Raw genomic sequence first — 25182 nt, forward strand, 5'->3', positions numbered from 1 at the left:
AAATTAATACCATCTGAGCAGCCTCCATGTCATACTAAGACAGGGTTTCAACACTTGCTTTATAAACTGCCCATTACTCATTGCTGCTTCTTTAAAATAATTAATAACACTTGTAACCTGTTCACGTCAAGCAAGCCATAGAAGTGAATTCACCGAGTGAGCGAATTACGTTCTTGCAGCAGGAGCTCCTCTTACAGTCTTCTCCAATCCTCACCATTTTTATTGTGTCTATACAGGTTTTTTATGAACAGGGAAGGTCTAGGCTGTGGATCAGAACCTGAGCTGTGATATAAATCCATTTTCTAGTCTTTTGTAACACACAGGACATGAGAAAAGCCCTTGGAGCTTCTGCAGCTGAATCGTATGTCTCAACATCAAAACTGCCTGATAGCAAAAAAATACCAAACAGGATGCTCTCAGTACCAAGCCTATGTTAGGCAATTAAACCATAATTTAAATACTCTAATATTAATCCATCACATATGCAACATCTCTAAGCAAACCTCGGCAGAAGCTCAGGTGCAGCTAAATGAAATAATACTAAAATCTCATTGATTGTAACCCAGTTTTTCTTTCTCATCTTACTCCTCATTTCTTCCTCTCCTATTATTTTTCACTTTACCCTTTTCCTGCTGTGCTGGACTTGGCTCATTGCAAAGATTCGTCCCCTCCATGTCAAACATCATCATTTCTGAAGTTGACGAGTCACCTATAATCAAGACGACTCATTTCCTTATTCACGGGATGTTGGACACTAATACAGCCTTTCCTTTCCCAACGAGAACAAAACACAAGACTTCAGACAGCAAAAAAGCTGAACTTCATTTCAATGCATGTTCCCAAGTCCTGAGAAAACCTTGCAGGGCTGCTTGCAAACAGCAATCACCCTCCAAAATCAAAAAATAAAATTAATAAACCTGTATTTTTAATATGCCTGTATTACAAACCCGCCCGGGACTCATTAAGAAATCTGGAAATAGTAAAAGCTTTTTGCTAGAAAATCCCTTGCCATGAAGAGTCCTGTTAGTGCAAGAGTAGAGCAACGATGCGGGGTCCAATTTGGTTCTACTAAACCTGGCCTGACATCCCACACACAAACACAAACCCATCATTTTGGAGTAATGTGGCTCAAAATTCCCCAGCCAACCATTTTCTCCAGTCAAAATCACAGTTAATTATAAGGACCTGATAGCAAGTAATAAATTAATTACTGATCACCTGCAATTTTATGTGGAATGTTCTGGTAAGCCCACATGATCAGAATTGTGTCTTTTCACAGCCCACTGGAGATACAGTCAAATACTCAAAACAGCCACAAGAGTGGGGAAAAAAAATGGAAAAAAAAGGATTTCTGCAGTACAGAAAATGACTTCAGCCAGGGTGCAGGAACAGGACGTGAATAATAACGAGTACAGAACACCCATTTCAAAATCTGGTTTCTTGTCTAGTTGGAACAACCCTCTCAAACTCTCCAAATTCCAAGCAGAACTATGTCTCAACAGCACAGGCTCGGGGGTAATTCCTGCCTTGGGAAACCCTGGAAGCACCAGCCCCTTGGCAGCCCAGAGCTGAGGTTTTCCCCGCAACCAGCCAAAACCCAAACAAGCTTTGGACTGAAAATGGCTTTGGAGTTGGTGGAACATCACCCAAATCAACAACAGCCTCCAAGTCACGATTTCCAGATCAGAAACTACTAGTAAAATTTGCTGGTCAACGAAAAAATAACCAGAGTTTTGGGTATCTGAAACAACTGATGAACATTTTCTCAGCATCGGGATGGCAGGCAGGGGGTATAAATTTAATGCTGCCCAATAACTCAAGGAAGAACCTGAAGATCACCCAGCTGAAGGTGTCTCAGCTTCGAGCAGGGACAACAGGAGCACTGGGCAGCTGATCAGCAGCATCGCCTGGAGCCGTGAAGTTCAAGTTCTCTACAATCCAACCATCCAATCACATGCTGAAACCTGAGGCATTGACGGAATTCATCAACAACCTCCATCCACCTCCCAGGCAGACAGACCTTCCAAAATAAAATGAAATCAGTTTAAAGAAATGCTAGAGGAATTTATCGGAACATAGTACCTGTAAAATTAATGTAGCCGGTTTTATTTCCACCGCTTTGTGGAAAATAACTTGGATTTTTTTTCCTAAATGTCACCTTAAAAGTGAACAGTATTTCGCCAGTATACGCAGTTTAAGCTTTTCTTGACAATCCAATTAGCCCTGTTTCTCTAGCAACAATAACACTTCTCCAACAACGCAATAACCACATAACACCACTATCATCAAATTAAGGCTTAAATAACATATAGATTTTTTTTTAATACCATTTTCAGCAGCAGAGAAGGCAACAGGAAGCTGACCGAGGAAATAGTTTAACCAAAATTTTCAATGAAAATGTCAACTGGCTGAATAAAGGAATATTTTGGCCCAAACAACATCCAATGTGTGGGGTTTTTGCATACAACACAGATGGGATTAAACTGCTTTTTCTGGCAGGTGGGCCCACAAGGTCCTGCCTTCCCCATGTTGCTGAGCTGGGCCGACTGGTCTCCCCTCAAAGCCCAGTTCCACCTTTATGTCACCTCAAGAAGCTGCAAAAGGAAAACAAAAAAATCATCTACACTTCATTTGGGGGCAGTTATCTGCACCTGGTAAAAGTCCTAACAGCCATTTGTTTGAGTTTCCAAAGGTACAATTTACACTTGAGCAAAAACAAAACCCACACACACACACCTTAAACCAACTTTGTGACTTTTATTGATGGGCGACAACTTTATACTTCTAGATATCACTAAACTGTGTACAATTAGGAACTCAACATTATAGGAGAGCAGACAGCAAAATTAAACAAAGCAGACTTAAAGAAATATCAATCTTAATTATTTTGCCCATTTTTTTAAATTTCATGTACACAGAAGCATAAATGCGGTTTGAAATTTCTTAATAGCAATAAAGTTACAATCACCCATCTATATAGACTAACATCTTAACTCCAAATATTTGATCTGCAATGTGTACTTAAGCAGTTTCTCATCGCACAATTATTAAAATGTGTCTTCCTATCAGGAACCAGCAACTCTGCGTTTTGTACGTTTGTACATATTTTGAAGCACACAGGACCATTTCCATCTCATACACATCGGCTCATATTTTACCACTTATCAAAAACTATTGGGGAAGCAGAGAGTGCTTTTTATTTTTTTTTTTTTATTTTATTTTTTTTTCTTTTTTTAATTTTTTTTTATTTAAGTAAAGATAAAACATTTTCACAGAAATCTACAAGTTCTGTTGCTGGTGCAGGGTTTTCTTCTATGACGCAATTAGAAAGTGGGAATCAAATGCAAATCCTCTTTTATTATCTTAGGATTCAGCATTAACTCAGATTTTTTTTCTAAATGTATTTTTGTGATTGACGAGACTGAGTCTTTTCAACCAAGTGACTTCATTCTGCAAAGTCAAAAGTCAACACAAAGCACGTTGTGCACAAACCCAAGGTATTTCCTTTAGCACTCTAGCCCGTAGTTGTGAGGGGGGTAAAAATAAAAAGAAAGAAAAAAAAAAAGGAAAAGAAAAAAGATTCACTCAAAAGAGCGTTTACAGGAGAAAAAAGTTAGTGATAGTTGGCGTTCTACAAAGCAGGAATCTTGCACACAGAGCGGAGAAGGGCGCGTTTCAGAGCAGGTCGACGCGGCGGTAGTACAGGAGGTAGGCTGAGCGCTCGGCCGACGGCTTCACCACCTGGTACTGGTTGATCACTTTGACGGCCTGGTCGTCGATGCGTAACCAGCCGTTGAGCCCGATTTGGAAGACGTCCGTAGTGTAGTGGCCACCGGTCGCGCTGTTTCCGTGATGATAGACAACTGCAAAGAGAAAGGCGGCATGCACGTGTATACTACAGGTAGATAAAAATCAAGAAAAAAGCTCAAATCTCGCTTTCCTCAAAGCATACTCATGGTTTAGCGAGATGACACGACCTGGCTTAAGCAACAACCTTTTTAGTGCTTGCTTACATTGGATGCTATGTAATATCATTAATGTTTCTCCCTATCTCATGATTCTAAAAGGAGGTTTATTTAAATTAAGAATCAAAAGCATCAAATTGCTTTTGGTAACTTCCCAGAGGATTTTCTGGGGAGGATTTGCCTCCAAAGGCACGTGAACAGCCCAGCACTCCCTCCCAAGGCTCGGTGCGATATTCTGAGCCACCCGCTCGCTCTGTCTGCTGACAACAGCAGCATTTTATTGAAAATATTTGTTAACAACCATAAAAACAATCTGGCAAGACTTTTCAGATTGCGTTGGTTACAAATATAAGCCATTTATTCCCCCATGACTGTTTTTTTAGTTTTGTCTTAACTGTGATTTTATCCTGAAAGCAGATTCTGTGGAAGTACCAATCTCCAAATTTCACATTTATTAGTTCTTGGGCACCTCCTTAACATAACTGGAAACTGCACACCTCTGATTAACTGCTAATACTGTGCTTTCTTTCCTCAAGCACCTTCATTGTCAGAAAAGCCACCCCAGCTCTACTGGAAAACCAAACTCTGAGCTCAGTGCTGGATGTGGTAACTGCCTCCAAATGGAGAGACCTTTTATGTAGGTAATTCTAAGAATGCATAAAGGAAATTGCACTTTAACTCTTTCTAGGGACATGTGAGCCCTCACCATACACTTAAGAATAACAAGAGGAATTGCCATATTTGGAACAAGAGCAGAAGTATGTAGTTATGGAATTGTTCACACTCTTTCAGATTAGTCACGCTTCAAGCTTATTCAGATATTCTTCATACTTCTACAAAAATAAACATTTCAGAAGAACTTAAGCAAAGCAAAAAGGTAGAATATACTACATCTGTACATTTTAAGCAATTTAGGAAACTTAAACCCGAATTACTGATTTTCTAAAGTTTTTGTTAGATAATTACACAAACCCTGGATGGTATCTGAAATGCAATTCTTCACAATTTTATTTTAGTAATTCAAAATTCACTAAACAAGCTCTGTTGATGTGGATGAAAAGTCCTAGATTGACAGAAGAATTATACTTTTCCACATAAGGAGTTAGAAAAAAATTACAGCGGTAACACCTTTTCTTCAAACCACCTTAAATACACTGTCTGAACTTGTCCCAGGAAAACCACTATCAATTAAAGAAAAGAAGAAATCACACTGCCAGGAACAGTCCTGCATTTCCACAAGGAAGAGGTGTGTTATTTCCTTCTGGAACCTCAGCGGTCACAATCCTGGTTCAAACCCCGAAGTCACATCAGGCCACCAGCACTGGCACAGATTTGGTGACACAGACGTCAAGAAATCTGGTTCTCCAGTTTATTACTTTCTCTTGACACCAACACAAACAAGGAGGTGAAAATCAGAAACTTCATAGAGTATTAAACTTCAGGAAGTTCATTATTGCCAAGAGACTCTTTTGTTCGGTATTAAAATGCTGCTTCTGAATTCTTACACGAGCTTCCGATCTTAACTCCCAATGTAGATATATCATAGACATTGCAGACACTCAGATTGTTTCCTCACACAAAAATCATTATTTCCCATATTCCACCTACAGGACACTATTCATACCCTGCCAGCAATGCTCATCTTGAGGGTTCAAAGGGATGCAGAACTATCACTCAAAATGCCATTTCAAAAGACATTTGAAACATTATTCTGCGAATATGTGGCATATTTTAGGCAAAAATTACATTACAGCTGTATTTCAGCTTGTGCTGATATTTTTCAGGGTGGATCTGTTAACAGAATCCAGCACAAAGCTGGATCAGTGAGATATATAAATACAGGTATAACAATATATGTGTATATGCACATATGCAAAAAACCCCGAAAGAACTAAACACAAGAATTTGAAGCCCACAAGTTACATCAGTGCAACTCCAGTGTTTCTAAAATTCCATATGCAGAATTTGTATTTGCAATATAGGGACTAGAAGCATATAGATAAAATACCTGCAAAGAGCCGGTAGGTTCTTTGGCCTTTAAAAATTTTACTTTTCACACCAGGAGATAGTAGCTCTGGAGGAGGAAAAAAAAGTCACAAAGGTAACAGTTAGCAAGGTTAGAAATTCAGTTGCAAAGGGATCAATTATTCATTGGAGAAACCAACACTACCATAAAGAACAAAGCAAGACCAAACCCAGCAACTCACGTGTTCTTTTTTACAAAAGAGATTAAAAAAAATACCAATCCAAATGACTAACTTTTCAGACAACGTCAGAGAAGAAATTTTGTTCACAAGAAAGAAGAAAACTAAAACACAGGTACCCCTATGAAATACAACATTATCTTTTCCCTAAAGAGGGGAAAAAATTGTTCAAAAATCTTTACCTTTACTAATTTCCAGATCAACAGGATACTCAATATTCTTGATAAGCTTCTGACATCCACCAGTTTTCTCATATACAAACCGCTTGAGGTGTAAAACGAGAACAGGAGGGAGCTCTTCTAGTGTCACTCTTCGACTGATCTCCACCTAACACATATATGCAGAGAACTGAGATGAAGACAATCTCTACTTTATTGCTAACTACTCAAAATTACTCCTTTAAACAAGGAACAAGTATTTAATTTTAAATACACTAGCAGAAGAAACACAGATTTGTTGTTATTATAATATTATTTTATGATAAATATGGCACACTGGATCTTCAACCAAAGTGTTGTCTTAAAGGAAAATTCTATAATTTTATTAGAACTTAATGTGTTAGAATGAGCACAGATAAACACACCTTGCTGGAACCACCCCCAGGAACAACTCCTCAGGATGGTTTAGTGATTAATAATTCTCAGCAAGCTATTACAGTCTAATCAAAGGTCAATAACTTGTAACACAAGCTGCTGATTTCAGAGAACTCTGAACTACAGAAGACACCAGCACCACAGCTCAGTACCTGACACAAAAGGTTTTGAAAAGCTCTTTTTATTTCTAAAAGCTGACGCCTTCTTACAAAAAGCTGAATAGAAGGAAAAATGAGAACTAACCCAAATTCTTTATTTTCAATAGGTAAATAAAATACAATCAAAAAAGAACCTCTATAAAACAAAGTACTAAAGATTTTGGTGTAAACACCCAAATCTACATTTACCTTAAGAAATTTCACAGAATGCTCCAGAAATACTGACTGAAATGCAAAAGTAGTATTGCAACTACTTTCCTAAAAAGCTTGAATTCTGCGTTGCTTTCAAGAGTTCCCTGAGCACACCCTACAATTCCCCACTGAAATACTGGTTTCTGTACCAGGCATCTCCAGTTTTAACTGGCACTATTACCTTAATACCCAACAAGAATCCTAAAACAATGGTAAAAAGCACCTTACAACAGTATCATTAACATAAAGACCTATTCACAGGAGAGCTAACAATGATTACTGTATTAAGATTAGTACGCAACGGTTCAAAAATTATTCTGCATTAACCAGATGGTATTTGTCATTCAAGAAGTTGCCTGAAAAACCAAGTGAGCTGTTATGCAGGCTACTGAAAAATGAGTCAGCCATCAAAATCAGCTACGGAATAGATCAGTAATTAAAGATTTTTCTTTCTAAAAAAAGTGTGCTGGGTTCTTTAAAAGGTTATGAAGGAAATTCAAAGAGAAAAATATGACTTATAACCTCACCTTTTTTTTTTACTAAATATTGATTTTTATATAATTACAGGCAAACAATCCACAAAGTTGCTGTCTAAAAAACCTGAAATTGAACTTGGAACTGCAGAACAAAAATGTTTTGCCTTCCTAGAAATTATGACCTAAAAACATTTCCCAAAATAACTGCTCTTGGTTTTTCGCAATTTTTTAATCGAGCAAAATCTCTTGACTGTAAATCATCAGCATTATTATTTTTCTATAGAGGACCTGATTCCAGGTTACTAAGAACTTCTAGCAATCCCCAGGAATCAGTATGTTATGATCAGCTAAAGCTATTTTACTTATAATAGTATGCATTATTACTTACCACAGTTCACCCTGTTAATTTAATATGCACTCCAGCAAAATCTCCAACCAATTAGTACACCAACTCAGAAAACATATCTATTTAGAGGCACAGTTTTGTTTAAGAGTTACTTCTCTTTCTTGAATACCTTTCAGTGTATGGGCCTGAGGGTCAAATGTTTTACCACTGGAGGACACTTAGAAAAGGTTGGTACCTCTTTTGTTAACAAGTAACTATTTGTAAAGCAAGAGCTGTATAAAAAACCCTTTTAAAAAGTGGAGTATTTGACTATGAAGAGGTCAACAGGACACACCTCTTGCTTGGTTTTTGTGGTGTAACCCTGGACAGACTCTCTTGCCACCAAACTTTCCAGCGCATCCTGCACCGTGCGGATCTTGTCTGACTGGATGTCCAGCTGCAGGGTGAAGAAAGGCTGCAGTGTAGCAGACTCCTTGGAACTCTGCTGGTAAACTACGGATCTACAGAAACAAAACAAAACAAAAAGTTAAAATGTAATAAAGCAGAGCCATTTTCGACAATACAGAACCTTCAGGAACGGACTGAAGTCTGCTTTAGTAACTCCATTTAGAGTTAACACAAAACAATGCACAAAGGTTAAACGTAAGTTTCAACAACTTGAATTGGCTTTACTGCAATTTAAGTGATTTTCACGTCCACTTACGGCAGAGGTGTCAAACTCATTTTCATTGGGGGCCACATCAGCCTGTTCCTATTTATACAGTCCTAAAATGACATTGTTTTGGCACTTTGAAGGCAACCGTGAGCCTGACATGGCCCCTGGTGAAAAGGAGTTTGATGCCCCTGACTTGCAGCATAGTGAATGGGATTATATTTGAATCATTTTATTTATGCAAGGATTAAAACAGTAGCTGGATAAGCATCAAAAATTTAAAGAAAAATACAGACATTTTTGATAATGCATTTAAAAATATTAACCCCCGGGTTCCTTTGCGATAGAGATTTGAAATGTTTTCCAACACATCTTTAGAAGCACAAAATACTGCTGCTTATCTAACTGTACATTTTACTGCAAAACTTAAAATTGATTCCAGATTCTCCAATAAAAATACACAACATTTTTTAGTCACTTCACTACGACCAATTTCACAGTGATTTTGCTTCAGTCTTGCCATAGGAAATATAAACTGTGCCCCATCAAGGACTGGCATTTCCTTTTCCTCCCATCACTTGCTGTGTCCAGACTTTGTCCATGTCCTTTGTACATGAACGGGAATGTTTTGGAAAACTGTCAGGAGGAAGGACCTGGGACACGAGAACATGTTGGTTTTGGATTTTATTTTTGTTTGAAGTGTATTCAGTTGCGGCCCTTAAGTAACCTGGCTTGGTGATCATTGTTTTGTGCAGTGAGACAGTTCACTCTTCAGCCACAACCCCACTGCACCAAATGGACTTTTCCAATTTTCATTCTTCTGAAACTCTGTGGAAAACTTAAAACCATCAAACGTGCCTCAATATTTTTTTCTTTTGTTTTGAAAGCGGAATTTACGCTAAAAAGCCTCAGCTGCTATAAAAATGTGGTTTTATACAGCCAAAGAAATCATTAATTTATTATATTGTTATGTTTGTTACAGTGTCTCACAAAGCTTGTAAGCAACAAGATCATTAATATAGCTCTAATTGAAGTAGCTATGCTGAAATTTCTCCAGGTCATGTACAAAATGTTAAAGTACGGGTTTAATACCCAAGCTGCAAACTCCTACCAAAAAAGCCCCTTTGACTCAGGCAGAGCCCTGAAGCATCAACAGAACCCTGATGCATCTTTATATTGGCAAATATACATCCTTTAGAGGAAAGCAAGCAGATGAAAAACAGTAGCATCTTTATTTCAGTTTAACACTTCCTCCTTGGCTATATTTAAGGACAAAACCTTCAACACATGGCAAGCGTGGGGTTTCAACAAACAAACCCTTCACTGTGGAAGTCTTGCTGTTTTTGGCCACACTTTGCAACCCCTTTTTAAGCTCATCATTATTTAATGCGATCAACAGGAAAATGCTAAACAGCTCCATCTGTTTTCAAGTCCACGGATTAAGTTTCAATTAATAACATGGCAAATATTCTGAAAAGATAACGTTAAGGATATTTTTTTTTAATTATTAGAAATTAAAAACATTTTCTTCAAAAATATAAGCAGAAATTTATTTGATAGCAAAACCTTTGCTGCACTCTGATTTTCTATAGCACTACTATTTATAAGAATAATTACACATTTTAACTGGTGAAGGTGAAATTATTTTCAATGAATATTTACCCACATATTAAGAACTCTACAGTAAGAATTTTTCAGGAAAACAGTTACTGCCCACTGCAACCCTGCTTAAACTACAACAATGTCATTGATGCATTTTCTTTTAAAGTAACTGTGCATCTGAAGGGAAAAGCTGGTACTACTGATGGAAATATTTGGCAGGTTTTAGCCGCCCTGTGAGCTGGCTTGTATAACAAATATTTGAAATTTATACAAGTCAAAAGGGATTCCTGCACATGAACAAACCAGCTCCTGAAAATACCACATTGCTTAAGGAAGATTTCTTTGTTTTTAAACAATTCTGCCTAAATAGGCATTTAACAGACAATTAAAGCCTTGAGGACTGCCTGAAGTTTACCAAGCCAAAGGATGCCAATTGAAACCATGTTTTCCTAGCTGCTTTTTCCATTTGATTTTTCCCAATTACTGATGCTTTCATTTAGCCGACTTCTCCTGGCAACTCTGTGTTCAGTCCTTCCTCTCTCCACCCTCAGCCTCAGAGGATGAAGTTTTCCAACATCCCAACACAGGCTCCTGTTTCTGCGGTAAATTGTGCTACCCAGTGCGGAAGCTCAATAAAACGGGAGCAGTGACAGGACACAACAGGTGTCGGATTGGACCCTCTGGTTCTGTTCTCTGTGCAAGTTTTTGCCTTTTTTCAATATTATGATGTCATTTTCTGTAGGAGATCATTTTAAAATTAAGAATACTAAGAGAATGCTAATGGAATAATGTAAACATCTAAACAATTCTGTCCGTGATAAATATACCACGAGTATTAACAATATCTTGGGTATGCAAACATACCGTCAGTGCGGAATTTCATCAATACGCACAAACATTTGTCTGCCAATTTATATGGAAAACATAATTTTATTTGCCAGCTGTCTGACTCAAATCCCAGAAGAATCATTTCAGCGCATTTCCCGGGCAAAAGGCACTAGCCCACATTATTCACACCTCTAGACTGAATACCTGGCAATACAGGGACTCAAACACTAGCAATTAAGTGTCTGTCTCCAATTTAAAAATAATTCTTCAAGTCTAGCATTTTTGTTTTGGAATATGTTTTTAGCAAGTGTTTACCTTGCTTTCATTTTAAATTATACATTTCTCCAAACAAGCCATGAGGTTTTCTTTTCAAAAAATATCCTTTCAGTATCTACTTTCTGCCTTCATCTGGTATCAGACCTGAATACAAGTAACGTCCCACATTCTTCTAATTCCTGTAACATCTTGCAGTAATTTGTATTTTTCCAAACTTCTTTCACCTTTAACATTTTATTTATTAACTATTGCACATAACTTTCCTGCCTCTGGGAAGCGTAAGGGTACACACAACTGAAAGTCTACAATTTTTTTTTTCATTTCATTCTTAGTTTACCGACCAGATATAACTCTTTGTAAATCACACTATACCTTAGTATCCTTATTTACAAAGTGAGTCAAGGCTTCTCAGCGGTCACAAAAATCATATCGCTCTTAAGTTCTTTGGAGTCCTTAGGCATTAATATAAATACGCAAAGCATATATATTTCAAACTCCTCTATATGCAATTCAGGGCTTTTGTTCTCTAAACAGTCTGTTCTTTTAAGACATTTAAAAAGATTCCGACTCTACAATAAGTCATAGAATCATCTGATTATTGACCAATCTTTTGATCATTCTGGTCCATTGTCTGAACCTTCTCTTGCATAACAAATTCTTCACAGTACAATGTTCAACTCTCCTGGCCTGAACAAACTCTGTAACCGTCTCTTCTACCTGATTATCCAATAATGGTGAAAAGTACAGTAAGCAAAGCAGAGGAAAAAATTATCTGTAAAGGCAAAGTGGCCTATGATCTCCACAACTTTATCAAAAAAAGTACTATACCTTATATGACCACCAAAAATATCAGTAATTGGGGTCTGAACGAAGTCGGCCTGTCGAGTGACCGATGATTTGTTGCGAGGTCCCACTTGCTCCCACTCATCCTCACTGCCCTCCCCTTGTTCATCTTGCTCCTCTTCTTCATGAAGAGTTTGAGCCTCGGGACCATTGGACACTGCAAGTTCTCAAAGGGAAGAAGAAAAAAAAAATGCATTGATTTTTTGTTTTACAAATTCAACATGTACACAGAAAGAATTCTAAAGGAAAAACTCCATATAAATAATTTTCAGAAGATAAAATGTTTTCATAGATCACAGACTTGAGACAGTCAATGAAAACAAGTGTACTCCATGCTCACTCACAGATGGACACATGGAGTTATTAACAGAACGCAGCTCACTGGTGACTGCATAGAAACAGATGTCGTTTTCTAGCAAAGTTTGATATATTTTTAGTAGTAAATTTACAGGGTAGAAAATTAGAAAGTCAAGTGTTATTCTGGAAACATAATTATGCCATTATTAAATATGACTCCTTTTCTGCACAGATATTTTACAGAGAACCCAAGGCTTAGCAAATATTTTCTTTGCAAGTGCCCAAGTCAGGAGGCTATAAACTGCACACAGCTAAAGAAAAAAATATGGAATGATCATTTTATATCATAAAAAATTTACCCTACGAAAGAGAAATTGGATAACTAGTGATCTACACTTGGCTAAGACTAACAGTGATTTCTTTAATTTTTCATAGGGGACTCAAACATAAAGCCACTGTAAAATAAAATGGATTTTTAGTCTGCATATGAATTCTAATAGTTCTGCATTTCTCTGTATTACAGAATCACCACAAAAAAAGGGAAATATTTGGAAAAAAGTTTGCTACCAAAAAAAAAATCCCACTAACTTTCATTATGTGGAGAAAGAAGTTTCTTTAGGGTCAGCATTTCTTCATGTAGTCCATTGAGGATAAATCCCAAGTATTCTTCAGCATCTTCTTGCCTGCCCTGAATAAAATGGTTTTTTCAATTATCACAGAAGGTTCATGACATTGAACATCTTTCTCCTATTAATTTAGCTAATTTACTACTTAGTCCAAGCTGTAAAGTCAAATACAGTTTAAGTTTTACTAAAACTAACCCTCATTTTTGACCAGTTCAAAAAGAACCTACACATTAGTTGTTAATTTACCATAAGCAACAAGTACACACACAAGCTTGTCCTGCATACAAGAATTCCTGCATTCTTCTCAATACAAATTGGATTTAACATGTGAGTTGGCATTGATTTCTTTTAAAAATAGTATTAAAAGTTGCTGTCAAACCAAGGCCAAATCAAAAGCTGGTTTGAACCATTATCTTCTCTTTAAATTGAAATGAAACCTGAAAGAATATTTTGAAGTCTGTGGACCTTCAACCATTCCAAGCTGAATCCCAAGCAGAAAGAAACAACTGCTTATTTCTTAAATATAGATCAATAGGTATCTTCTTTATAAAAAGAGATGTGCCATTCCAATAGCAATTTATTCATTCTTTTGACATATCAGACTGCCAACCTTATAATTAACTTCTTCCTAGAATTTATTTCCCAAGACAGTCTAGATTCATGAGAATGAACAATCAACCAGTTGATTTCAGTGATATTTATGTATGGCTTTCCATTGCTTTAACAACAGCAATCACCCTGAAATATAATTACAAATGTCTAAGACTTTTAAGTCTTACCTTTTCTGAGAGACTTGATTTTATAACTGTCAAAAGTCTATAAATGTATGTAGGTTCAAAGGCAGCTCCTGGTCGGATGTCTCTCACAATTTTATCACCTAAAGCTGCAAGGCAAAGAGAAGTTCATATAAATAACAACATATAGAAATTTTTCTATGTAAGACCTTCACATTCTCTTCACACATCACTAGATTTTGGAATCATAATTATGTTTTTAGTAATAGTTTTATCACAATATTAGTGACTTAAGCTCAGAATTCCTAAGATACAATTCTTATCTGTATACATAATTAAAAACCAAACAAACCGACCAAGCAAAACGCAAACATCTTGCATCACCCTACACAGAGTTACAGATGGTCTAGGAAAGTTAATACTCTCTTTTTATAGTCAACAGTGAAGGTTAACAAGAACAAAGAACATTTCCTTAAATCTTTTATATATCTGGAATTCTAATAGATCATTTTTCCTCACTGTAGAAAATAAAACCAAACACCACAAACAAGATACAGATGGACAGAATGTTTAACCTAATGGCAACACAAAGCCTCGGAAACTATATTTGAAAACTACACAATAAAATAAAATGACCTAGAAGTACAATAAGTTGCATAAGACAGTCCAATTTGTTTCACAGAAACAAAACTTAGGCAGCAAACCACAGAAATGTCTGAACTGTTTGGAAATCACTGGAACAACCAGCTCCTCATGATATTTTCTTATAATATTACATAAACACATTCCTCAAACTTTTTTTTTTTATTTCTATAAGTTTCTATTACAACATTTGTTTTAGAGATTAAAAAACTAACCGTACAAGATAATTTATTTGCATCAAAGATGTTCTGTTCCTCACTACTACTGTTCCTAATCACCTATTAGCAAGAATTATGCACTTCTAGATGTTTTCACATTGAAATAGCGAAGAGGATGGGGAGGAATTAAAAGCCATGATAACGTGCCTGTTGGCAATTTCCAGCTGTTAAAGAGACCTATTATGTTTTGTTCCAAATGATTTTTTTTTTAGTATTCAAGGAAGAATGATAGAATTGAGCAAGCTGATAAAGCAAACAACTGGAAATATGTAAGAAAGTGAGTAAAATATAGTGAATATCAAATGATTTTGTTAGAAAGGTCATGTTCTTAAAAGACACCTTAACAACAAAAAACCTGTTCTTATTATTGCATCTGTACATTTGGTCCACCAAATAAAAGAAAAAATATAAGGTGCGACACCCACGACTTGACAAGAATCATCAAAAAAAAAAAAATCATAACACTGACAGAAAAGCAACAGCAAACTTTTCAAAATATCCAGAAACCCCAGAAGTCTGAAGAGCCACGAAGGGGATCAAGCAACAGTATTTAAAGGTCTCAAGTACACGGCACAATGCAGATCCTTATCCCAGACCCTTCTTACCAGGATTTTAAGACTCTTCTCCCCCTATTCCCACTCACCTTGTTTCGCTTTAGGAGGTACAGGCATATTAGTGAACTCATTCATTAAACGAACACTGAAACAGAACGGAAGGAACAACTAGACATGAGCAGCAAGTTGAGACTTAGAAGGACAAATAATAGAATTACATCATTGTCATTCCAACTGCCAAAAAAAAGTGAAGAATATCATAAAGAAGTCTGAGTGAACTTTAGATATAAAAATTAACATGATCATTGCTAAAGAAACCAAGGTGTTAGGTTAGTTCTTGCAGCTCTCACAGTTCACTTTTGTGTATTAAACACTACTTAAAACTGGTATTCCTCAGGCAAGTATCTTACTAGACTAGTCAAGCCATTGCAAAATATCAAGTTCATTGTAAAAGCCAGTTATTACAAAAAAAACACACACAAAATATTTCTGGATACATATCAACATTCAACAATTGCAGTAAATAATAATTTGTTAGATATTTCTGAATGAGCTGAAGTCAGGTGAGAGATTTGTTTTTATTCCTTTTTTAACAAGCTACTTACAAACTGTCTATCATGGGTGTTGAGGTACACGGCCGCTGCGATTTGGAATACATTGGAATGGACTTCATTAAATGATACATTGGAGGGCAAGCAACCAAGGCTTGCAGGGTCTATGCGGTGGAATTAAGGAAAAATTCAGAAAAAGCCTGGAGTGGCAGGGAAATGACAACAAAGTCAACAATCTCAGCAATCAGAGAGACATTAACTGGATCCCTACAGCGTGCAAATATTGAGTAACAAATCCCATGTTACACTGTAAGACTGAACAAATGGGAGCTAATACAGACAAGCAGATGACGGCAGAAGTGGCTATGCAAGATAAAAGCTGGTGTTTAAAGGAGAACTGGTGGTCTGGAAATAAGTTATTAGGTTCTGCAATGATCAGTCTTGAAATTAGTCTTAATATTTTCCAGTAGCAGAACTAGCAGTTAAAGCATCCTAATTGTCACTTGCAATGAGCCATTGCTAACACACAAAATATACCTTAATAAAAAAATAGTAATAACTAACATAGTGCAGCACTGAAGAAGGAAGATTTCTGTTACCAAAGGTAAAAGTTATTTTTGCAGATAAACACAATTCTAATACATTAAGAGTGAGCTAATCTTCCACCCTGCTGTAAAAGGATTATTTTAAGCACTGGATTTACACAGATGATATGATAGTGACAGCCTACTCAACAGAAAACCAAACAATCCATCTACTTACCAAACTGACAAAACAAAGAGCAGTTACTTGAAGTATGAAAGACAAATAACCACTTCAGCTGATGCACAGAGTAACGAGTAAATGGAACTAGAAATTACAAGAAGGTGTTCAGTCATGAGAAAGTTGCAGTTGTGAAATATTTTCACAGAGGTAAGAGAGACAAATTGCAAACAGGATTGTGCAACCAACCACAGACACAAAGTTCGATGATCAAAAATACCCCTGGATTTCTAGATGGTACCCTCAAACTTTTTAATCTCAGTAGCAGGACATGGGAAGACAAACACCTTCATAAAATACTTACCAGAAAGATCCAGAAAAGCTTTTGACAGATTTAATACACAAATTTTAACTTAAGTGCATTAATTTTTTTCCAAGGGAAGGATACAGCATTGATGTAGCACCAGTTTCCTTTGTTGATCAGCCCTCGCGGTTGCAAAGACACTGGTTTATGTATTAGTCTTACATTTTCCAGTATTTCTGCAGAATGAGAAACAGTAAATTGAGCATCAACAAAACGCACACGCTGGCCATCAAAACAAACAGACGTTGATGCATTACAGAATAATTCAAATCAATTAACAAGATACCCAAAAACTTCTGCAAACAGCTTTGCTCCATTTAAACGGTGCTCGTATTTCAAATCAGACACATTTCTTCAACTGAAGACTTCCTGGAATTTGGGTGAGGAGGACGCTGGTACAAAAACCATTGTCATTTCAAAAATGGAAAGTCCTATTTGTTTTTTTGTTTTGTTTTAGTAAAATTACATACTTTTATTTATATAGATACCTATATAAATTGCCATTAGCTGTAATCCCCTGCCACCAATTTTACCAAGTAAGTGCAAACAGGACGGGCAAGTGTTAACATGGTCTTCTGAATGGTATGTTTTATTTCCTGCTTTAAGACTTCCAAAATCTACAAGATAACAGGCTTACATAATAAAATGGCTGTTTTCCTGCTTTCAAAAACTTCAGTGATGGCCCAAGTTTAAAAATGAGAAACCACTGAACATAAATAAGTCTGTCTCAGTTATGGAACTGAGAGCAAGAGGGGGAGCTTTTCCAGGAAGTCTGACCTGTTATTTAGGTACCTAAATAAAAACTGTTTAAGGAAAATATTGGATCTGGTATATTTTAAATTTGCAAAACAAGGACAAGAGGGATATAGGACAGAATAAAAAATGCAAATAAATATTGCAATTGTCTACCAATGGACTTATTTATTTCTAGAATAAACGTTAAGGCCTCTAGAGCCCTTATATGCTACACTGCATAAACTTAGAGTTTGAGATATTCACTAGAAGGACTATCTATCTAAACAGATAACGTCACAAGGAGAAAAGCAGAGTCACAAAACTATAACTGAGCAGAGGAGTTGGCAGAACTGCAGGCAAACTCCATGTCCTTCTACTTCCAGACTATCTCTTCACCTATAAGATCATATTTCCTGCTGACAACACCAGTTCCAGCCAAACAAAAATATGACCAAAAATTACAAAGTATTTAAATCAGTCCTCTGTTACATAAAGAACCTGACACCTGAAAGGGCAGACAGCATAAAGATGTAAAACAAGAAGGCATTAGCACCAAGCACAGACAAAAATCCTTCTGCGATTGTCAAAATATATTTGTTGTTCAATTATTAATGCTCTAGTATTTCCGACTATAGTTAATGCAGCAAAGTTTGCAATGTGTTGTGCACTCACACAATCTTTCTGGTAAGACAACTAAGCACTGCTGAAATTTAGGATGAAGAGAATGAAAAAAGTATTTAATCGGAATGCCTTTCAATAACCTTTTATGTTAACTGTATTCTTCCCTATTTTTGTATCATACTGAATAAAATTATTATTAGGACCTTTAGCATCCTCTTGTGGTCATAAAATTGCTTTGTAAACAATGTTTGAAGCAATTACGGTGAGGTTTTTTTTCCTTTTAACACAAAGCATTATTTTTGTGTACTGTGATTACATTCAATACCACATTTTCATCTCGCATCCAACATTTACACAATAACTTCAAGAACTTTTACGAGAGTATCAGAAGAAAAATACATTTAGAACAATGAGAAAACTACTTTAAAGTTTCAAAATGTGATATAAAGGACACATCACTAACCAGAAATCATATTCCCTTTGGCAGATACTGAATTGCAAAATAATGAGCTTGATTTGAAAACATAACGAGAATGTTATTATCATGTTTAGAAATTTATACTATGTAACACTGGAACACCTTTGTTACAAATTAAACTAAGTAATTCTTGTCCTGTTCACTACAGTCTTGGGAGAGCAGTGAATCATCATCATCTTCATGAAGATGTTTTATGTATTGGAAATTACAACCATCATCACTCCAACAATTTCATCTGCCACTAAGTAAATTCAATTTTGCCACGTTTGCCAAAAGACTGGGGTTTTCAGATCTCACTTCTGTTTTCTCTGCTGCACTATCACATCTTCCTTGAGAAGCAATGCCCAAAGACCGACGTTTTCATTGAGTCTTCAACAGCAACAACAGAACTATAGTTCTCTCCCATATTTTCCATGTAGATTGGCATTAAACAATGGAAAAAAACCTTTGTCTCCTTCAGCTTTACTAAGGACACTTATCAACTCCCCAGAAGCTCCAGATCCTTATATTCTCTAGTACTATTACCAACCATTTCTTCTTCATACCATACGCTTGCATTTGATTTCTATTCTGCCCTATCCTTCCATGCTTGCATTTATTTGATTCCCTTCCTTCTAATTTAAAATCATTCCAGACCTAATCGGATTTTAAATGTTTGTGTTCCTCAACTGATCTGAAATTCTGCCTGCTGTAAACAAGTTTTACATGCACTGTTACTTCCATCATCCACAATCAAAACACTGCAAAAAAAAACAGGATTCAAAAAATCTTTAGATTCTCCCACTGAAACTTCTAATAAAGTTACCAAGGCTACTAGTTTTCACACACTTATTTCCCTAGTTTACTCAAGATTATTCCTCTGCAAAACCAGCTATCTAATAGTGAAGGTACAGAAGAAAACTGTATAAAGTCACATTGCTATTTTAACACATTAAATACAAAATAAAAAGCTCTGCTCCCACCTGGTGGCAAAAACTAGTACAGGAACAGTCTCAGTCTATGAAGTTAAACAACTTGGGCAAGAGCAAAGAAAAAGGTTTTCATCTGTAGCAAGCAGTTCTAGCTCTATGGTTGTCACAAAACAGTTTTAAATTAAAATTCATTAACAAATGAAACAAGAGCTGAAGATCTTAGGAGTACAACATACTCCATATGTATGCGTTCACACAAACCATAATCACCTGCTCACGCACATTATTTAACAGCCAAGTGCATTTGTAACACAAGTGAAAAACACACGGAAACATGAATTATCCTGACAACTTTCCTCTCAACAGACAATTTTCAGTAACAAAACTGTTACTAAGGAGGAGATGAGAGGCAGGTATATACTTCTGGGTATTCTGAATAGAAATCTCCGGGTCAGCTTCTGGTTAGAGTAGAAAACTTTAGCTTGAAGCTGTCACATAAGAAACACCACTGTACTTGTAAATTATCACGTAGCATAAATAGCAGGATTTTGCACAAGCCTTTTCACATATGGACTATTTCAAAGATTCAAAATAATTATTTTTGTTTCAACACTCATGAGTCAGTGACATAAAATGCAACCAAACGGATATTTTTCTTCATGTCTTCTGAATCTGCAAAAATGATCTCGGGCAGGCACATTTTAGCATTTTTCATTAGAACCACCAATATGACAGGACCAACAGTCAAAGCCTTTATATCACGCGCTGCTTTTCCTGATGTACCCTCTGGACAGTTTCTTATGGTTATTCTTGAACAGGCAATAGCTAGCATTGCTTCTGCATAATATAATGTTGTTTGTAACGGTCCAGGATAATTCCTCAAAATTTGAAACACAGACCTCTCAGAGCAAATTGACAAACGTAAAAACTATTTCCTGAATTAAAATTTCTAAAGCAGGACCCATTTAGATGTTATGCTTAAGCTACTCTAAGTATCCACAAATTTCAACTACTTTGGCATAAATACATTAATACTCTTCTTGTAATGGAATGCAGTACAAGATTGTAAATACTGGATAATGTAATACACCATTTTCAGAACAAACTTTTCTAACGTATTCTCCTTATCACAACAGCACACAGCCAAATGCAACCAGCCTATTTAAAAAAATCACAGATCACTTAAACATATTGTTTGACAAGTAGCAATCATTTTACCGCATCGGGGATAATGACATGGTAATGTCTCATTGGAATGTTTACTCAGGGGAATACAAAACTGCCTTATTTAAATTACATCTTTCATAGCAGTATTTGAACAGTCGTCTTACTAAGAACATGAACAGAGGGATCTATCAATATTGCACGCTCCTGTTTACAAGCAGAGTTAATACCCTTCCAGTGAAACATCCACTCGTGTGTATTAACTATACCTGCAATCTTTATGGCTACAGGATCCTCTGAAACTGGAACAGGTCCCTCTTTGACTTCAACCTGTTTTTCAGGGACCAGAGTAGATGTGGCAGGAGGGGTATATTTAGTCTCAACATAGACCACAGATGTGGAAGCAGAGGGCTTGGAATTGTGAAAAAGACTAGCCCACGATTTCGCAGGCTGATTAACAGGGACTGATCCTGCAACCGGGACTGTTGCCTCAGTAGTAGGTGAAGCTTCCTCAGGCTTAGCTTGGTCTGAGTCAGTGCTTTCCACAGTGTGCAATTCTACCCCATTGGCAGCTGTGTCCTCACCAGAGGATTCAAGTGTTTGTCCATTAGTAACGCCAAGATTTTCAGTAGTATCAGTACCAGCATAAGACTGTACAACAGCTGTCCTTAAAGGGCTATCTCTGCCAGTCTCTGCGGGGATGCAAAACGGTTCAGAATTAGTAACACGGCATACCTCAGGCTGCCCTGCAGTCCTGCTACTGTCTAGTGCGCTAGAAACAGAATCATCAGAGACAGCTTCGTTAACGAAGTCCACAGAATTGTCCGGGCTGTTGCAAGTCCTTGGGGTGGCCAGGGAGGGGATGTCTCCCGTCAGTTCCGTATCCTCCGTGCTTATACTGTTTAGTCCCGATGAATTTGCATGGCCATTTACAAGAGCTTCTGGGGGAGCGATGCCATCGCTGACATCTTCCAAATAACTGTAGTATCCAGGCGGTCTTTTTTTCTTCTTTTTACGCTCCCTTTGCCCAAGGCCTCCAGCCAAGCCATCGTTTTCAGCGTTAGAACCGCTGTCCAAAGCGAGGGTTGGGTCAGTGAACTGGCAGTCAATGGAGTTGTAGTTGGTTTCGCTGAGAGTATCATCAGGGGGTTTCTGAGCAGGTGCACAACTGAGAATGAATTCTGGAGCCTGAGGATTCAGAGTACTTGAAATACTGTAGTCGGTGTTATTTAGTACGGCTGGTTGCGTCTCAATAACTTCATCAACACCAAATTCAATTCTCTGATACTCTTCCCCTGGACAAGAGAAAGCAAATGTGAGTTAGTGAATGACATCTACTTTAAAAGCTACAAAGTCAAGAAAAAAATCCGTGTATTTTCCTCAAGAAAACAAACTACTACAAACTCAAGAAAGCAAACTACATTCCTTCAAATTAAAATAATTCTTACTCACTATCTACTACCTGAAGCACATTTCAAAACATCATTTTATTAAAGACAGTGTATGATTCAGGTTTTCTTAAATAGAGCATGGAATTTTCAAAATCACTGTGCAGCTCCTGCAAATAACAGCTATTAAATTCACCTAGTGAGAAAAATCATTAAAGGCCATTCACTTTAGCAATATTCTGCAATAAGTTAATTACTGGATAATTGCATATAAAATATGGTGTAATACTGAATTCCACACTTGTAAAGACAGTGTTTTCCATTGACAGCTACAAAATCCAAGCCTTTACCTGTTTAACTTTTAAAAATAATATCCACACGTGCAGTCTGGTTTTTGGGAGGTGTGTTTCATTTGTTTTTCCTGATGTGTGAAGATTTATCATAATCATTAGTAACTGAAAAATATTTTCATTACTTTTCTAAAAACACGGCAATTTCAGCTTTTTTAACTCTGGGCTCATCAACAACTTATTTAATTTCATCACAGTTGAATTTCTTACTGTATGAGAATATTTCATACATATATATATATACACGAGACTATATGATTTTATGTCAATAAATACAACATAAGTCAGTGTTCAACTCATACATAGTAGCAGTACTGAAAAATTTGTGAATAGGATTGGGTTTGTGCTTTGGATTTTGTTTTGCTGTTGTTACTCTCTATTTCTTTATTTCTCTTGGAACTTTGACATGGTCTTTAAAGAAATCCTAAGAAATATGCCCATGGTAGGCTGCAGTATCACAAAATATTTTCAGTGACAAAGTACTGCAATTACATGGAACTTAATTAGTTTTATAATGCATGCAGGCTAACTAGTAAGATTGAATACTTCATTTACAACTATTTCCATAATTATCAAATAAAGTGATAAAATTAATGAAACTGAGTCTCAAAAATGTCAAAGGTTAGCTCACATTTCAGTACTAAAGTTCTGCAGGTCTTTCTATGATATGTATGTTACTGTTTCAAAGAGATGAATTTTAATATTTTCTGCTTCCTCAAAGATAGGGCTGCTTCCTCAAAGATAGGGGGGTAGGCAGGACACAACACCAAACTAAAAATCGACACGTTTCAAATTTTTAAAGACACTAGAGAACCAAACACCTCTATGTATGACATTTCAATAGATGCAAGTTTTCAGGTTTATCACAGACACTCATTAAAAATGACTATTGTTTTGGTTTGTTTTTAAACACAACAAAAAGCAAGCAACAGTTCCTAAGGAAAAAAAGTTATTCCTACACCTCAGGAAATAATCCTATGGGAGGGCAGGGTCTAGTGGTGAATATTTTGATATATAACTGCCAACATAACTGTTTAGAAACTCTCCAAATGCTTTCTAGAAAACTCTGATGAAAATTTTAACTTAAACAAACAAAACAACCTCAACAGTGACAACCACGATCTACATTTTTTTTTCCACTATCAAATGAAGAGTAGTAACAAAACATTCAATGTGTGCTGAGGTCTGACTTACACATGCAATATCAAAATATCATGAATTAACTAATAAAGATCAGTCTTAAGTAATATATTACCTATTTTGCACGTCTGTAGCTCTCACAAAATATAACTGAATATAAATGAATATAACTTCATGCCAAACCACATCAAAAACAAGTAGATACAGCTGTTAACTGCTCTTCTCTTAATGCTTTGATTTATTAACCTACCTAAATGAGAAGTAAACGCAGCTCAGCTATCAATTTCAATCTTGCTGCCAGACTAAAGGAAAATTTACAAAAAAATCCCTCCGTACACATTTCTCTAAATCATGTTAATAAGAGCCTGAATTTCAAATTTTCCTCACCTCTTCCCCACACCCACGAGAAAGTGTTTTACAACACCGTCCCTGGCAATCCCCCATTCACCAGCTACTCCTGCAATCGCTGCCCAGCTATCACTAAAGGGGTCTAAGCTTCTTTCTTTTGAAAAATAAGGAGCCCAAAAGCAGGGAGGTGCAAAGGAGCTGGATGGATACCAACTTCACAGAGAAGGGCTGGGAGATCTCAGGGATCACCCAGCTGGTGAGCAGCAACACTAACTGGTTCCCGGTGCTATAAACTGGCTGATGTGTCAGGGGGACGCAGATCGAACCCAGCCACAGCTTCAGCTGGTTGCAAATCCAAGGCATGGGGTTTCAAGGGATTTAGGACACAAATGCACAACAAAACTGCTCCTCATTAGTTCATCTGCTCATGAAGCAACTTGTTAGTTCAAGCATGAACCAAGAGCCAGTTCTTTACCCTTTGTTACAACAGGAAAAAGCAGAAGCAACAACTGGTAACAGCTAATATTCCTCCAACTATGATAAAAATGAATTACTGTGTACACTTTAAATCCCTACCAATTTAAAATAACCTGGGAATTCTGTTTTTTGTTCCCAAAATCCCAGTTAAAAAAATAATAATTTCTTCGAAACAAAGCACATGGTTGCCTTTTGTGGGTGATTTAAGTCTACTAGAGCCAGCAGTGAGAATTCTCACTTTGCTCTCCCGTCCGCTTCCTCTGCTCTCCACCAAGCTTCCAGCACTTGTGGTACTTAACACTAACATATTTTTTTCTTCTGTTTGGGGAACTTCTCAGCTTATTGTGCACTATACAATCACAAGAGCCAACTCAGGGCAAGCGGAGAGCAGAAAACAAAACACGTTCCCTTACAGTTACAGCACGATGGTAATTTAGCTGAAGGTGCAACATGAACATTCTAGTATTTAATGTAAAAATTAAGAAGTTACATCTGAGGAATTACAATTTTACACCTTCCAGCAGGATTAGAATAATAAATACCAGTAGCTACTGTATGGTTAGTCTGTGGCATGACTGGCAGAAGCTCATTTGCTGCATGAAGTTCCTTCAAAAAAATGAGAGGTAATTTTTTCTGTTTGCTTTGACTTTCCACTTTGCTTCCGGGGGCACCTTTGTTTCAATCTAGTTCACAGTGCTATTTCTGAACAGACTGAAACAGATATATCTGTCATGAACAACATGACAC

General features: G+C 36.8%; 1 protein-coding gene across 2 annotated transcripts in view; it reads right to left on the reverse strand.

The window, feature by feature from the left end:
• Positions 1-2737: 2737 nt before the first annotated feature.
• USP10 (ubiquitin specific peptidase 10) overlaps positions 2738-25182 on the reverse strand; it is a 46662-nt gene continuing 24217 nt past the window's right edge. For both annotated transcript variants that reach the window (XM_080351764.1, XM_080351765.1), the window contains 11 exons: positions 21002-22027; positions 16908-16999; positions 15812-15921; positions 15296-15351; positions 13838-13941; positions 13021-13120; positions 12121-12301; positions 8269-8434; positions 6352-6496; positions 5974-6039; positions 2738-3863 (listed from right to left, as the gene is read on the reverse strand). In XM_080351764.1, the coding sequence (XP_080207890.1) occupies positions 3676-3863; positions 5974-6039; positions 6352-6496; positions 8269-8434; positions 12121-12301; positions 13021-13120; positions 13838-13941; positions 15296-15351; positions 15812-15921; positions 16908-16999; positions 21002-22027 (2234 nt within the window). In that variant the 3' untranslated portion in view covers positions 2738-3675. The remainder of the gene's footprint in view (positions 3864-5973; positions 6040-6351; positions 6497-8268; positions 8435-12120; positions 12302-13020; positions 13121-13837; positions 13942-15295; positions 15352-15811; positions 15922-16907; positions 17000-21001; positions 22028-25182) is intronic.

Source organism: Nesoenas mayeri (genome assembly GCF_963082525.1).
Source record: "Nesoenas mayeri genome assembly, chromosome: 12".
Classification (NCBI taxonomy): Eukaryota; Metazoa; Chordata; class Aves; order Columbiformes; family Columbidae; genus Nesoenas; species Nesoenas mayeri.